Genomic DNA, 17,055 nt, shown 5'->3' with positions numbered 1-17,055 from the left:
TTTCCCTATTTCAGAGCACAGCATGGTCATTAACGAGATGAAACTCTTTGTTCTTTCAGTCCAAACTCCCTCATTTTATCTTTGGAGCAAGCTTTTTTCTGACACAGGGGCAAACTTCCCTCTGGTTAATCTGGATCTTTAGTCAAAGTCAGCCTGGCTCACATCTATATTCAAGAGATAAATGCAGTTGAGTCACAAAGTCTCAGCCTTACTAATATTTAAACAGATTCAGAGCAGATGAAGTGAAGTCAAGCTAGAGGACTTTCAAAGATATTTGACTTTAAAAAAGACGTTTCAACTACACAAGCACAGGTTCCTTTCAGCTACAGTTCTATTGCATGCGGCATAAATTACACGGCTTAAGAGATGATGTTGCTTACTTGTAATATCAACCTCAGCATTTGCAAGTGGAGGCAGGTTAGGTGAGGAAAAGGCATTGAAACTCCCAGCATCCACCTTAGTCACCCTATTTCCCCTGTACAGTTTATTATAAAAATACAGGCACACCTGCAAGACAAGTAAAGAAACAGGTCCATGAATAAGCCAGTAATTAAAAGATGCAGTAGATAAATACTGTAATCCGTCTTTATAAAGTGTTTTCTAAATCTTTAAAGCAACTCGGAGGCTAGTAGATGTTTACAAGTCTAACCCTTTCAAAAAGTGTTGGCACTTGTGTCACACATTGGTTTAAGAATTTAAGAATAAAATTAAGTTCAAGTTAAGAGCTAACTAGTTTCATAATCCTCTCATGAGGCTTACTCTAGGAGACAGCAAATTTGCCTGAGTCCGCTTCAGAGATGGAAGAAAAAAACAGTGTGAGCTTTTTAATAAATTCATCAGTTATGTATAAATCCAGTGTCCAAAACATAACAAAAGGCCTGGTGAAAATGAGGATAACTTCCAAGAGTTACCACACATAAATAATTATGTTCCTTCTCAAGTCTACTGAAGTTTGTCAATTTGAAGGAAAAGAGATACCTCAAAGCTGTTATCGGTTATGAAGATCTTGGCCAGTCAGCTGTTGCTGTTGTCTTACAAGAACTGGCTTTGGAAGCATGGCAGAAGTAAAATAAGGTGTAACCTGACCCATTTTCTCTCTGAGGTTTGAGCTGCACAGCACAAATAGCATGGCCCTGAGACTATGGAGGTACCTCCATGTTCACCAGGTGGATCACTCTAGACACTTCAGTCTTCAGGAACACAGCTAGAAGACACTCCTACCAGTTCCATAGTGACTGGAGAAGTTCAAAGTAACATTCAGTTAAAAAACAGACTAACAGGTACATTTCAGACTTGAGAGTCTTTCTGGGTTGTGTATGGGCAAATGGAATATGACCAATGTGAGAACAGCACGTGGTTTGCCATGCAAGCACTGTTACCTCAGTTGAAATCCATTCATCTTCCTGATTAAGTGCAATTCCTTACTGCCTACTAGATATTTAGTGAGTGTTTGTGTCCTGGCTAGAGGGAGAAATGCAGCTTCTTAGATGGTCTTCCCAGCAAACAGACCTCAGGAATCACGAACTGCCCAGCCATCAGCAGCGCCCCCAGAAGGTTGTCTCGGCCGTCATTCTGCAGCTCATAAATGGGCACCTGAAGAGCAGAGACTGGAATTACACCCTGGCCCTTATGTAAAGCCTACACAGCAGAAAAAATGAGTCCAACTTATGCAATACAAATACATGAATAATTTATGTAACAATGATTTATGACAAAAAAAGTTTTCCTTCTTCACCCAAACTATTTTAGACTGCAGCAGATGGCGAGACTTCTCTCTCTGCTTAACAGAATTTTGTAATTTAAGTGCTTAAAAATTAATACAGAGATTTTTCTAATGTGATTAAGAATATTAACACTGGTTCAAAAAAAAAAAAAACAAACTAGCAAGTAGGCATAGTTGAAAGTGACTGAGCATAGGAGAAGTGATGATAGAGAGAAAAAGCAACACCCCCAGAACATACAGAACTGTCACTATGGGCTTCACAACAGCTCTCTTGCACCATCTTCCCTCATAGTATAGTAAAACTGAGCCAGCAGGTTATTACTGACAGAAGAGGGCAAGATAAAAAACAGAAGTTTAGTCTGCTGAGTGATGATTTCCATGCCTTTTCAGACTGCCTCCTTATTATTGCTTCTTTCAGCAATTATTAAAAAAGAAAATCACGTGCTCCCTTGCTGGATCATATGTCAGATAGATCTCCAAGCAATAAAATCAAAAAGAAAGCAAAACCTTGACTGATGTATCACGACTAGGCTGCTCCACGTCAAGACAGCAAGTGGGAGCCTACTCCTTCCTAGACTTTTGTATTTTGATTTCAAATAGACCACATGTGAAAGGGAAGTTATGAGACTGGGGAGGGGAATTTTACAATGTGATGTTTCATCTTTCCTTTGTGATTAGAGCAGTATTTTACACTCAAGCAAGCTATTCTAGTAAGACAACCCCTCCCCCTCAGACAATATGCAAAGGGCTGATCTCCAGCTAAGAGAATGAAAATGTAGTCTTTAGAGAAAAGGAAACAGACCATATTAGATGCTTTGTGGAACAGAAATGATCAAAAATGCATCTAATGATCTAAGTTTATTTTTTTAATTATAAAGAATGCAACAATGAGTAATGTAAGTTGAGATAACAACTGATGAAGTAAAAAATACTAAGCTTCAGGGCTTTTAAAGAAAAGAAGACAGCTGACAACCAGTGGCCACCTGAGGCTGGAAAAGTGCTTCTCATATAAACCGATTAATACACAATGGCCAATGACAGGCTCTTAGGTTTTTCTCTGAAGCATCTGGCCCCAGCCATAATGAACTCCTGGTCTGATTTGGTAAAGAGTTGTGAAGTCATTAATGATAAAATTATGGGGCAGATCCTCAGCTGGTGAGCAATCATTTCTCACTCATTTCTGTCAGCATTGTGACCATCCACCCTGGCCAGGGGCCTGGCCTGAACTGCTAAGCTGTACAGTGATAATCAGCATACAGCCAAGTTCTGCATATAAAAACCAAAAATGAGGATTCCTGCTTCAAGTTCAAATTAATTCCATTACCTGAGATCCTGTCAGAACAATAGTTTTGCCCAAGTTCTCACACATGAAGGACAGGGCTGAAGCTGTGTACGCCATGGTGTCAGTACCATGCAGGATCACAAAGCCATCGTACTTCTCATAGTGCTCCTGCAGGTGGAGAGAGTTTTCACACTGTTAAAGAAATGCCCTGGCACCAGCAGGTGAGGTACACAGGGCACTACTTTCACTGATGCAGGCAACAGCACAATGCCTTATAGGGTACTGCACATAACTCCTCCTAAACTTACCCTGTTTCCAGTCTAAATACAATTAAGGGTTAATCGGACACTGAGCACTAGAGCCAGTAATTCTGATTATGGAACAGTCAAAGAGATTCTTCTGTGTATACATATTAATGCAGCGTTTTTAAACCAGAAGACTCCTAATTAAGAAAAGCTTAGCAATGGCTTTAAACAGGAATGTTAACATATGCAAATTAGTCGTATAGTCTGATGTCTTGTTGCCGCTTTTACTTCAGGGATTACACCATTTACAGGAACAGATTAGGCAAACCAGGGCTATCATAATATAGGGGAAAAACCAATCCGTTTAATCCATGGCAGACAGGCAAACTACCAGTGTCAGAGTGCCCTCTTCTGATGGAAAGCCATGCTTTCCACAGCAGAACCTGGAGAAGAGGCTTCTTGTTCATTAATGGACCATCACCTGCTGGTTTTTGAGAATGCTCTTACACTATTAGGCACATGCACTATCAAAATCAATTTTATAAAAATTTTAATCTACATGCAATTCCACACAAGGGGTGGGTTTGTTGTTGTTTTTTTTTTTATGCAAAGCCATGAATCACATTATTCATCCTGTGACAATAGTTATCTGCTGGCTTTTGGAAGAAAAAGGAATTGGTTCAGTTACTTGAAGAATGATGCACATAGCAAACACTGCAGAGAGAGATGCTGATGTCTCTGATGTAACTTGGTAACATGGAAAGGATTACACAGAACTCTAAGCAGATATATGATGTACATGGGGAGGAAAAAAGAGGTTTAAACAAGAATTCTTTTTAATTACACTCCTTATGTTACACTAGGCACACACACTTGGTACCTCCTGATAATAAGGTCATGTCCAAATTCATTTGTAGGTTCCTACTTGTCCTTTTGCTATTTCTTCACTGATACATGTCTGTCTACCTGTTGCTACCTAGTGGAAGTTTCAGGGGGTTTCTGCTTATCTCTAACAACTGAGCCAACACAACTGCCAGTGCTGCAAGGTCTTTCTGTGGGCCAAACTACAATGTGATGCAAAAACCATGCTGCAGCCATTCACCAAGGCAGCAACAAGGTAAGGAGGCTTCAAGAATGGCCAAGAAATAGCCACCTGTCCTCTCTAAATCAGTACACTGATAATGGAAAAGATCAGGTTGCCAATTAAGGAGATATCCCACAGAAACATCTTGGAATGTTTAGCCTGGAAAATCATCATCATGTTAGAGCTGTGGCAGGCAAGTGTCCAAGATGAACACCAAGTGGCAGTGTCTGTACACAACCTGGACAGTTGAAAAGGGTTTCTTTTTCTGCCTTCTCAGCAATCTTCATTTGGATTACACAAACTGGGCATACAAAGAACCTGTGTACAAGGAAAAAACATACTTTTTTTGTAATAAAAACTAATATGCCAGCAAGGGAAAAAGGTAAATGCTCTCCTGTTCAGCATGGGATTGCTGCCTTCTCTTGGCCCTGGGCTTTTCCCAACTGCACTCCTGCTTCATCCTAGAGACTTTCCATGTACACACCAGCTCCATCTCTTCTTTTCCTGGGCAAGATGCATTTGATAGGACACGTAATCTCCCAAGTTTGGTGGCTCCAGGATGCTGAACCTTCAGCAGCATTCCCTGCATTATTGAACTGTTCACAGCCATTGCTAAGCATGGTGGAAGAAGGGGATTTACACTATAAAGCTCACTATCACAGAGTGGGAAAGCAGTATCTTCCTAGCCCCACAGTTATTTATTTCTGTCAGCTATGGATGAATTCCTGGTGTGAAGCATTTGAAGTGTTTTGCAGTTTTGCTTTTTTTAAAAGCACACAGCTAAGTTCAGACAGGGGACAGGAGCATAGAAATGCTGATTTTTTTTTTTTTAATTCTAGAGAAGGATGTAATGAGTTTATCTATTTATGCAGAAATATCTAAGGCTTTAAACATTTTCCCCTGTGGAAAACCTACCCATGGTAGCAATTTTTTCTACTGGTTGCAAAGCTAAAGCTAGTCCAGTCCATATGTGCCCAGAGTAAGAAATGCATAAAGATATTAAATCATTTTCTATGTCAATAGCCAACTATTAAGCTATTTGAACACTCAAATGATGTGTAACTAAGCAACCTTCAGCTAAGTACCCACACCTAAGGATTTTATTCAACATTTTTGGACAGTGAATTTAAGTCAATGTTTTAGGACACATCAACCTACATATGACATACCTTATTCAATCACAGCTGCAAATTTATTTTATTGTATGGAATTATGGCATGGCTCATCCTTGGAAGAACGACATAACTTTAAGGATTTGACAACATTTTCAAATGAAATAAAAATTCTGCAAACATTGCAAGCACAGTACTTCTTACTTTGCAAGTCACTAATTAAGGTACTTTACATTTAAAGAAACAAATACATATGTAAAATGCTACTGAATTGTTTTATCTTCCTAAGTATACTAGATATACTGCTGGTTTTGTTTAAGTGAAAAATGAATTTATATCCCAAACCTCAAGTTTTTTGCAATTTTGGCCCAGTCATCTGGTGTCATGTTGGAAGAATCAAGCAGTGGTGAGAGCTCAAGGATTGTGTAAAAAATTCTCTTGTTTTGCTTGGAGAGACTATGAAGAAAGAGAATTGAAAAAAGAATCTTAGTGTTAATATCAACTCATCCGTTTCTGATTTTTACTTTATATCAGTAGTTTTCACACTTTTCCTTCCCATCCCCCAAATCTAGGTGAAAAATCTGGAAATTAAATTCCAAGTTTAGAAGCCCATGGCTTGATGTAGTTTAAAGCATAAATACCTAAATTTACCTTAATAATAAATACAACCTGGGAGGCAGACATGGGTGGTTTCTGGGCTGTGAGTGCACATTGCTGGGTCATGTCCAGCCTCTCATCCACCAGCAACTCCAAGTCCTTCTGGGCAGGGCCGCTCTCCATCTGTTCATCCCAGCCTGGATGGATACCAGGGTGCCCTGACCCAGGTGCAGCACCAGCACTTGGTCTTGTTAAACCTCATGAGATTCACATGGGCCCAGTTCTTGAGCTTGCCCAGGTCCCTCTGCATGGAATCCCACTCTTCAGGTGTGTCAACAGCACCACTCAGCTTGGTGTCATCTACAGGTTTGCTGAGGCTGCCCCCGATCCCTCCATCCCTGTCACTAATGGAGATATTAAATAACACTGGTCCCAATACAGACCCCTGAGAAATACCACTTGTGTCTGATGTCCATCATGACTCTGAGCCATTGACCACCACCTTCTGCCTGTAACCATCCAATCAATTCCTCATCCACTGAACAGTCCACCCATCAAACCCATCTCTCTACAATTTAGAGAGAAGGATGTTGTAGGGGACCACATCAAAAGTTTCACAGGAAGTCCCAGTAAGCTGTGCTAGTTGAAATCATCTTCCTGTCCTCCATGATCTTTAGCACAGCTTCTAGAAAGATCTGTTTTGTGACTTTCTCTCCCCTTCCCAGAGGGGAGGTTGACAGATCAGTGGGTTCCATGATCTTATTTTCTATCATTTTTGAAGTTGGGTGCAGTATTTCCCTTTTTCAAGTCACCTGAGACTTCTAATAAAATCTGTAGACTCATTCCCCCTATGAAGCCTAAGACTGCTGCATACAGCAGAGAGAGCATTTAAACAATGTGTTTAAACTGACATCCTGTACCTATGAAGTCAGACTTCACATGAAAAACTGCCTTGCTGGATATCACACTTACACATGCTAAGAGTAACTGTGGAAGTCAGCTGAAAATCTGTGACACGAAAGCTCTCCTGAGAATGTGCTGTTTGAATAAAACATGACATCCTGATACCAGAAACCAGCCCTGTCTTCAACTTCTGATGCCTCTCTCTAAAAAGAGATCATGTCATTCCTCTTCCATTGACGTTACACACCGATACACAAAGTTCACACAAATTTCTCCCCTCAGGAAGTCACAATATTTCTCAACCACCTAGTTAAAATATCACTTGGCTAGCACAAAAGACAAGATGGCAAACTGCCAAAACTAACCTCCAGAAACAACACTCAGCTGTGCCACAAAAACAAGACAAATTTAGTTTTTAAACCTCAGGGTTTTTTTATGTGAATGATTGTTTTAAGCTTTTCTGGTTTTCATGGAAAGATGTGCCAAGAGAAGTATATTCAGGACTCATACAGGTATATTAGTCTAGTTTTGTTATGTTTCTAATCCCTTAAGTATTTAAAAGTTATTCAAGCACCATGTCATAATACAGCTCCATTTTTCTTAGGGTAAGCATCATATTTAACACAAAATGTATATTCATATAAGTACTACTGCACCCAGGTGTCCATTAGTTTTTTCCTTTACTCCTTTTCCTGCTATCTGCCTTTTAAGGGGTTACTTTTAAAAGTTTTATAGAGACCTCAATACAAAGTAGAAAAAAATTCATAAACCTTTAATTTTCTTTGAATATCCTGGTTTTCTCCACAAAGATTAATGAGTATCCATTTTTACTCATACAGAAAACTAGCTATGGTCCCATTTATTTTTTAACAACTGTGTAAAATCATCCTTTGTGCAAAGTTAGCATGTTTACAGGGGTACAGTCATTCATCACAGCTAGGGAATATTTCATATTATCATACTGCCCTCTAAATAAAACCTATAAGCTTATTAACCATTGCCCAACAGTTAAGAAGCAGTGCAGATTAATTATAAGCCCCTTGCTTATCATCATAATGTTGCATAAATTTGGGAAAAACAATCAGCTTTTAGGGCTTTTAAAAACAGAAGGCCTGCAGAACTAAGAGCATGAGGCCTATTCACAGATGCATTAATTACATTTTTCAGACATATGCTGAAGATGATTCACATGGAGCTGTATATAGTTTTCATAGTTTATGTAGAATACTTGTATGTTTGCACAGCAGCAAATTAATATTAAAAAAAATAAATCCAGGAATAGACTGTCCAGAATGGTTAGTTGTTGCCTATTTTAAAAGTTATTTCTCAAGCAGTTCTAAGGAACTTCATTGCAAATATATCCAAACACACATTTTCTATCACATCAAACATGTGGTGGACTTTTTTCTTTTAAACTAATATAAGCATTTTTGCTAATCTCATTATAGATTCTTCATGTCAAATGTCTAGAGATGCAATTACCTGAAAAAGAAGCAGATACTTGCTGACCCTTCTGTACTTACGGGAGCACCAGTGTGTTCTCTGGGAATCCATGGCAGTTGTTCAGCTTTGTTTCCCGGGCGTACGCCTCATCGTGCAGCATCGGCATCGTTTTCAAACTGCTTACTAATTTATTGGCCTCAGGAGCAAGCCCTTAAAAACAAAGAATGAAGGAAGTGAATAAAGGAGCAGGGATGGAAGGAAACAAGTGGCACAGTAAGGAGAGAAGAAGACAAGTTACACAGCAGATTGCCCATCCTTCCAAATTATACAGTCTATTGCCAGTTTAAAACTGTGAAAAATGAACATAACTAATAAATATTCATGCAGCTATTCTTTTCTTGACTTGAAATAGATAAATCCTTTATTTAAGAGAAATAGCGTTTCAAATCTCCTCCACATCAAACATTTGTGCTTTTACCTATTTTTCATTGTTGCTTGTCTGCAAATACTTATCAGAAGCAGGGACAGGAAGCCAATTTGCAACTGTAACAGAAAGCTACCATTCTGTCACATTTGCCAGAGCTATTACTACTATTACTACTTAGTAATAGTAGTAAAAGGCTTTAAAGCACCCAGTTGTGATATATACTAGGTACTTTCCACTAGCAGGTTTAAGACTGAACATCTGAACTGACAAAAGGTAAAAAGGTGCCTAAACCTCTGAATAGAAAACATTGAAAGCATGGATGCATCTCAAACTCTGCTCTCCCTCTCCCTGCCTGTGATGAGGTCTGTCTGTGGCAGGGACCCTAAAACAGCTGCTGTTTAAACTAGCCTAAGAACACATTTAGTGTTTGGTGCACCTGCAGGTGTCCTGGTTGCAAGCAGGTATTTCAAAGGGAATCCGCATGTTGTTCTTTGTTAGCCAGAAAGGCACATAATGTTGTGATGTTACAGTCCTCAGCATCACAGAACTGAGTTCTCCTGTGAACCCAACCTGCAACTCATCTTCCAATACCCCGTTTCAGGAATGACAGCGACAGTCCTGGCATCCAGAATCAGAAGCCACCCTGGTTTTCTGAAGTCTGACTTCTTGAGACAGTTTTCTTACAAGGAAATTCCAACAGAGGTACTTCCTTCTGGACTTCAAGATTTTAGTGTCAAGTTCAGTTTAATCTCAGTTTTATATCACCAGTTTATATGGCAAACAAACCATTAAACCTCATTATTCTACTTCTGTTAGTTCTAGTTATTTCTAATTTGAGGCCAGGGAATTCTCTCCTATTTTCTACTTCTGTTTATTTAAACATGATTGTCATCCAAGTTAGCACTTCTAATTCTTTTTGGTTCACCTTCAAACAGCATGGTTTATTTCAAATACTCAAAAGCCAGAGAATATTTTCAATAGTATTTCTAGCTTTTTCCATTTCCTTTCCAAGCTGATGGAAAAATCCTTAAGAACTCCCTGATCTCCCTCCTGGCTTGCCTTAAATTAAGAAGCGGGCCTCTTCATAGCCAACTTCCTCACAGGACAGCAACAGCATTTGAGTGGATTTCTTTGGATTACTGCCAGAATACTTTGTTTTACAAAATATACTTAAAACACTTTCAAGCCTTGGATGTTTCATTCATTCAGCTATAATCCCTGCTTTTCCTGTTAAGGATGTTCCTAGCTTAGTCACAAATGGCCACTTCTGCTGTGCCTGGGCATTGAGTCATTTTGGCTCGAAAATGCAGCCCAGTTTCAAGCGTTTCCTGGGTGTTTTCTGATTATTCTTCTCTTTGCCCAGTGTTCATCTTGCTCTGAATATTGACAGCGGATTAGACTGTTTATTTTTTGTATTTGCCACAGGAACTGGAGAGCTGATGTAAGTTAATGTTCTTTAATCCCTTCTCTATAAACAGCAGTTCCTCATCTCTTAATCACAAATCTGTCAGGATTTTTCTGTAATTGCTTGCACTGAATGTAAACTTTTTTTTAAGGCATTCTGCAGATGTATCCAAGATGACCCACTTACCACCCAGACAGCCCCTCACATGCATCCACGTCTAGCAGTGGTTTCTGCTTTACAGCTTCAATAAGCAAACACGGGGGAACTCAAGTGCAATGGTTTTAAGAACACTTCTACTTTACTACACATGGAAAACAGCTTTTGTGAGCCAAGCTTGTTGACAAAGTATTTGAAACAACTTCACCCCTGCAGAGAAGAGGCAGGCTGTGTGACTTGTCCAAATAGCTTTCATCACCTTCTGTCCTGTCCCTTGTCAGCTGGCCAGCCCTGGCATCACAGAGCAGGTGGACAAAGGCACAATGGCAAACAGGCACCTGCGGCCAAGGAGTACAATCAAGGTTTTGTCTCACCTACAGTCCAGGACTCTGCTTTTCACTCTGGTGCTATAGATAACACAGTTATAGCTACCTGCCAAACAAGATATCCTGCAACCTGTGCTGCTGCAGAGAACAGGGAGCAAAAATATTAATTGCAGCAGCTACGTTACTTGGAGCTTTCACAAGTGAGGTACAAAGATTTCAAACAGGAAAAGGTTTGGACTACAGCAGCCAGTTCTTTGGCAATCTAGTATGTCTAAAAAAGACATATAAATAACTAAGTAACTAAAGTAGACTATTCCAAGATAGGTAATCTTTTTAAGGGTATTTAGCTTAGCTCTACTTGGATTTTTGGATTTTGGGGTTTTTTTTCCTTATTACAGGTAAAAGCTAGGAAAGAGACCTAGCCCACATGCCCAAGGAAAAGATCTTCCTGAAGGCAGCTTGATGGAAAGATCACTATCACAGCAACCTCACTCTGGAGTGCAGTAAGGTTCTCTTTCTGAAATGAGCTACTGATAAGCCAAAAGAAACTAATGTAGGAGGAAATAAGTAGGAGTAAGAAACTTTAAAAATGCACTGAAGTGGCTTGAGAGCAAAAACATGAATACTGAGAGAGTCTGCACCTGAGCCTCGTTGTCATCCAAGTCACATAAACTGAAACAACTATTCATCCTCTGAAAATGACTCCTGCACAGGTAACGTAGGTGTGCAGAAATTCCAACAGGAACTTCCAAGACGTGCTGGAGTTGCCAGATGAGCTACTTCTCTTCACCATGCTTGAAGTAAAGCACTTGTAGTTCTAGGAAGGGGTGTAAACAGGCACTTTCCATCCACTGATAAATAAAAGAAGTGAGCATCTATTGTATCTTCCCTTGAAGCATGCTGCCTTTCCCATGCCCTTTCACTAGCTTCTGTCTGAACACTAAAGACTGCCAAATATTCTGAAAGAGGTACTCTGGCTGCTCTGCAGCTAGATGCGGGTATGAAAAGCAGGTCAAAACCCCCCACAGGATGCAGCAAGTCAGCATCATTGGATCACAACTGTTAGATTGTTTGCACATGCTGTAATGATTGACACTTGTTAAGCAAAAGGAAAAAAAACAAGATGAGAAGAGGTTATAAAGCTCATTCATAAAAGAATGAGACACGTGATTATAATTTATTCATTTAAAAGAGGCATTTAGAAAGCTGAGGCAATAAAAGTAGGAAATTGTTTTAGTATAAACAATGCAAACGGAGAAAGGCAAGTCAGCACATGGCTTTGAAATATGGACTTTTTTTTTACAACTTTGACAGATTAAAAACAAAGATGACAGCCATAAAAAATAAAGAACACCTTATAGCATCTTTACTACAATAATAAGGATCAGCCAATCACCATCTCCTGAGAAGAAAGGACATGTATTGGAAAAAAATCAAGTCTAGGAAGCTCCAAGGTGAAACCCCAAGTGTTTTAATCCTACAATAAGAAGCAGAGACAGTATTTCAGGCAGGGACACAAAACTCTGTTGTAGGCATCACAAGTACCCATGCTTTTGAATCGAGACAGACACAAGCTGTGGAAACCCTGGGATGTTCCACTGCCTTCCAAGAAAATGAGGAAAGAAATTAAACAGGTATTAACCAAAATGGGACTGTTTCCCTCTCACTCCCACTCCTTATGTTACCTTGTTTCCCTTTAATCCGACACTGGCAAGCACACAGATCTACAGCAAGTCCGACCGGACTGAAATCCATTTTTTCCCCAGACACATCAATGGGTTGATGTTTCTCTTATCCCTTGGGATCTGTGCCTACTGAGTGATGATCAAGGAGTGCTTAGGTGCCACTCCAAACAGTTGCTGGACTGGGGGCCTGTGCAAGTGTCTGCTGAGTTTGGGCACCTATCTGCTGATATTTAGGGGCACCTAAAAACACACAGCATATACTTGTAGGCACCTAAGAAGCCTTCAGATAAAACGCAGGCGTTATACTGATACATCTCAGTGTTCAGTTTTGGATGTAAACATTTTCCAGCTGCAGGGAGAGAGTTTGGCATATCTATCAAGTCTCCCCCTCCCTCGGTAAGGTAAGGCAAGGCAGAACTCTTCGGTGATTTCATGAAAGAAGCCAAGGGCTGGTGGGAGAGCAGCAGAAACCTCTCCCAAGACTGACAATGCATCCGATCTCGCCCATCCTGACACCTGGCAGCTGGCACACTTGCATCCGCTGCGCCTGCCAGGTCACCACTGGAAAATCCTCGTCACGGCCGCCAGCTCCAGCGGCCCACGCTCTTCCCAGCAGGAATGCCAGGCGCACGCTCTCTGGGCGGCCGGTGACAGCGGCTCATTTAGGGCTAAAAACAGCCTGCATGACTAGTACGACGAAGCCGGTTTCATTTTCAGCGCGCAAGGTAGGGCAGAAAGGACTCACGCTGCAGGAAACACGTTGTCCTCTGCCAAAAGCCGCTGCCGCTCGCTGTGACGCTCACAAGGATGCCCATCAGCTGAGCTACCGGGTGATCCAGCTGATGGGAGCCGGGGATTAGAGGGAGCCGCTCACAGCAGCGATGCTGCACTGCACACCGCGCCGGGTCCCCGCGGTCGCGCCGCGCCGAGGCAGCCCCGGCCGCATCCCCACGGCCAGCCCCGCTCCCCACGGCCAGCCCGACACCCCTGCCGCCGGCTCTCACCCTTGACGTCCTGCACCATGCCGATGGTGCCGCCCGTGTTGATGACCAGCACCCGCGCCTCGGCCTTGGCGGAGGGGGCCGGGGGGCAGCCGGGGCGCTCCTGGGGCCCGGGCCCGGCCAGGGCTCTGCGCAGGGAGCGCGGCTGTCCCGCCGCCACCTCCATCCCGCGTCGCAGGATCCGCTACCTCCCGTCCGCCCGGACAACGGGGAGTTTTAAAGGGCGGGAGGGCGGGGGCGGGGCCGCCGCTTCCCGCTGCCCCGGGGGCGGGCAGAGCCGCCGTGCCGGCCCGCCCGAGCGCGGGGAGCGGCCGTGAGGGGCAGCGGCCGTGAGGGGCAGCCCCGGCACCGCCCCCTGCACTTTGCGCTGCGGGCAGCGCCGACCCGGGCGGATGGCAAAGCCCTTCATGCTTGAAGGAGAAGCCAAGAGCAGTGGCGCGTTCTGGGCCCGGGGAGGAGAGAGGGGACACAGGGCTCAGGGGCAGCCCGGCGAGAGCACCTGCGTCGTCCTCTTTTTCCTCATTTCCTCTTTTTCCTTCATGGGGAAGAAGGTGGGAACTGCTCCGGCTTACCTGGCCTCAGAGGCGACTCCTGCCCACCCAGCGTCTCCCAAGACAGGCAGCGTGGCACGGGCAGCGCCCCTGCCCCCTCCATTCCAGCGTTCTAATCCGCACCCTCAGCTTCCATCCAGATGGATTCCTTTGAGGATCGGGTAGGAAATCAGCTGTGAGGAGGCTGAAGTTGTTTTCAAGGAGATCTGATAAATCTTTAGGTCTGATGTCATAAGATTTGTTATTACTGCTGTCATAAGATTTGTTATGACTGTTGTTATAACTGTAAAGCGAAATCAGCAAATGAAACCCAGTGAGCCAGTTACTGGGAGCAGTAGCTGCTGGGCAGCAGCCTGAGCTGAGAAGTCGCTGCTGCACAAGTACCTTGAGGCTAAACGTGTCACTCAAGTGCCTGAGTTACTCAGTACGTCAGAGGAGGAACATACTTCCTGTAGGAACGTGGTAGAGTTGTTTTGGCTCCCGGTCATATGAACTTAGTTTGTACCCTCCACTGCACCTTCTAAATGAAATGAAGGTAAAAATAGGGATTGTGGGATAGTCCAAGCAATTTCTTCTACTTCCAATTCCTGTGACTCCAACAGAAATAAATTTTATGTTCTCCCCTGAAATTGTCAATCTCTCTCTTGGTCGGAGTGGCCCAAAACGTGGCACAGAATTCCAAATGTGGTCCCACAAGTGCAGAGTAGAGGGCAGTAATCATTCCCCTGTTGTTTGCTGGCTCTAATTGTCCTGCTAGTGCAGCTCAGCCTTTGCTTTCATCGCTGCAAGGACCCTTTGCTGTCTCATATATGACTTGTCCATAGGAACCCCAAACCCTTTTTGCAGAGCTGCTACTTACATTTTTTTATTTATACTGTAGGCTATTGAACAAAACCCAGCAGTGTCTGAAGGCAGAAACAAACAGTGTAGTAATTCCAGCTGCTGGAGTACACTGTGTGTATTGACACATCCACAACGAAATTTTCTAAGTAAACAGACAAACACTGCGGATCTGCTGCAGGGAAACACTTTTTTCAAAAGAATGAAAAAATTACATCTAATTACTGTTACATATCAAAGAAACACATTCCACTTCCTTCATACATTTCTGGCACAGATCTCAAAGCATCTTCATTCATTGTACTCTTTTCCCTGTGCTACTCAGAGGAAGAAAAGGAATCAAGATCACATGAACAGAATGTGATGAAGAGTTTTAAACTCTACAGAAAGGTCATTTTAGGTTTTGCGGGACTCCCTCCAGAAAGATCAAAACTGAAGTTCCATTTGAGTAGGATTACTAGAGTTGTTGAGAAATTTAACACTTTCTTTCACAGAATAATCAGCTTTTGAAAATGTTTCTGGCAAAAAAAAAGTTATTTTCCTTTTTTTTTTTAACATTACACACTGTTGATTTATTTTGTTTTTTTCAATAAAAAATATTTTTTCATTCTAAAAAATCAAAACTATATGCTATTAACTGCATACACCTGATAATCACTTTATATGTTAGAATACAGAATTCTGAATGGCATCCTTGGATTAGAGAAGTGATCCCAAGTAAATTACGCAATGATGTCCAGAAATTACTCCTTGCACAAACAGAAGGGTGAAGGACAAAAGACCAAGTGGTAGCACCTCCAGAGAAACCAGTAACAGAATTCATGGGAATAACACCCGAATAAGAGATATTGACAATAGAAAAAGAAACCCAATGGAGATGCTCAGAGAGCTGCAGCACATGCACATCCCTGGAATGATGCAACAGGCAGCAGATTGCCTGAGGGCAAAGAACTCAAGCTTAGAATTCATTTCCAGGGAAGAACTGATTGCAGCATTTCTAATAGCTCAACAACAGACCCAGGCTGTGCATCCCAGAACATAAGCTTGGAATCAACAAAAGTACCTCTGAAAACATAACTGGCAAGGCTACATCCAAAAAGTGATTTCCTTGCAAGCAGAGAAAAATGATGGCCTTGGATGACTTACTGGCCATGAGTTCTGGGCTTGCAGCAATTTTAAAGCAGGGAGTTTTGGAACCTGAATAGCAAAGTGGCATTTTACAGAGGAAGGTGGTATTTAATGTTCTGTACCTCACAGCATCCCATACATGAGAAGGAACATTGATGGCACTTGCTGGAAAGAGTTTCTGCCCTCACAGCCCATTTGTTGAGGTCTCCAACAGCTGGATAGCAGCCCTAAAGTCTGTCAGGATGACCTTTCTGATATATTTAACTGGTGTTCATGAAGGCAATGGACTCTCTGTATCTGCTGAATGAGCTCAGACCTCCTTTTAAGAATTCAGTGTCAATTTCTACACCAGTGGAAACAGCAGCAAGAAGGAAAGGAGCAAGCCAGAAGAAAACCTGTTCCCTCTTTTCCTCTGCCTGCTGCAGGTAGAATAATTCTGCGTTAAGCAAGGTAAGTCATGCACATACATCAAGATGGGAGGAAATATCATCTACCTGGGAGGGCATTTGGGAGCTGGAATGGTTTTTGGTTGTGCTGTGGGTAGATGGTGGCAGAGATAATGTTTGAATACAGAGGAGTGTTGAAGACCAGGAAGATGATGAAAAACAAAGAAAGCTGCAAGAAAGTATCACTTTGTTCCTGAGCTGATACTTGAAACAGGTGAAGGGGGAAGGAAGGTCAGGATTGGACAGAGATTGACCCTGTAGCAAAGCTTCAAAGTTCTGCTTAGGGCCTTCATCATTAAGGGCCACCCATAAAGCACCCTGGAAGAGGCTGGAAGAGGAGCTGGGGAACAGAAATGAAACTGCTGAGGGTCTCAGGAGAGGGAGAGTCTTCCAAGGCAGGTGGTGCCTGGAGTGCCCAGACTCTTTCAGAGCTTCAGCCTCTGTCTTTCCTTCTTTTCAAAGTGCCAGCAACCTACACCCAGCGTCTGTCAGCTGCACCAGCTGATACCCCCTGGGCACAGAGGTTACCAAAAGATGAGGGGAATATCACCCCTGGTTCCTCAACTGATTTTTGGCAGTGCTGCAGAGCACTTGCTCTGTTCTTCCAGGAGAATCACATTGTCAGGATGAACAGCAAAAGGGAAAAGGATATAACACAGTTGGGAATTTCACCATTCCTTCCCCAAAAAGGGTGTGTGTAG

The 17,055-nt window shown here is 42.4% G+C and overlaps 1 protein-coding gene across 1 annotated transcript in view; it reads right to left on the bottom strand.

Moving 5' to 3' along the window:
- Positions 1–13,555, bottom strand: part of ASPG (asparaginase) — a 44,535-nt gene extending 30,980 nt beyond the window's left edge. Inside the window, 7 exon segments of the mRNA XM_030949730.1 lie at positions 381–507; positions 1,510–1,593; positions 3,048–3,173; positions 5,792–5,803; positions 5,806–5,902; positions 8,470–8,599; positions 13,393–13,555. Coding sequence (XP_030805590.1) covers positions 381–507; positions 1,510–1,593; positions 3,048–3,173; positions 5,792–5,803; positions 5,806–5,902; positions 8,470–8,599; positions 13,393–13,555 — 739 coding nt within the window.
- Positions 13,556–17,055: the final 3,500 nt, after the last annotated feature.

Source organism: Camarhynchus parvulus, chromosome 5, assembly GCF_901933205.1.
Source record: "Camarhynchus parvulus chromosome 5, STF_HiC, whole genome shotgun sequence".
Classification (NCBI taxonomy): Eukaryota; Metazoa; Chordata; class Aves; order Passeriformes; family Thraupidae; genus Camarhynchus; species Camarhynchus parvulus.
This window is presented reverse-complemented; position numbering and strand designations above follow the sequence as displayed.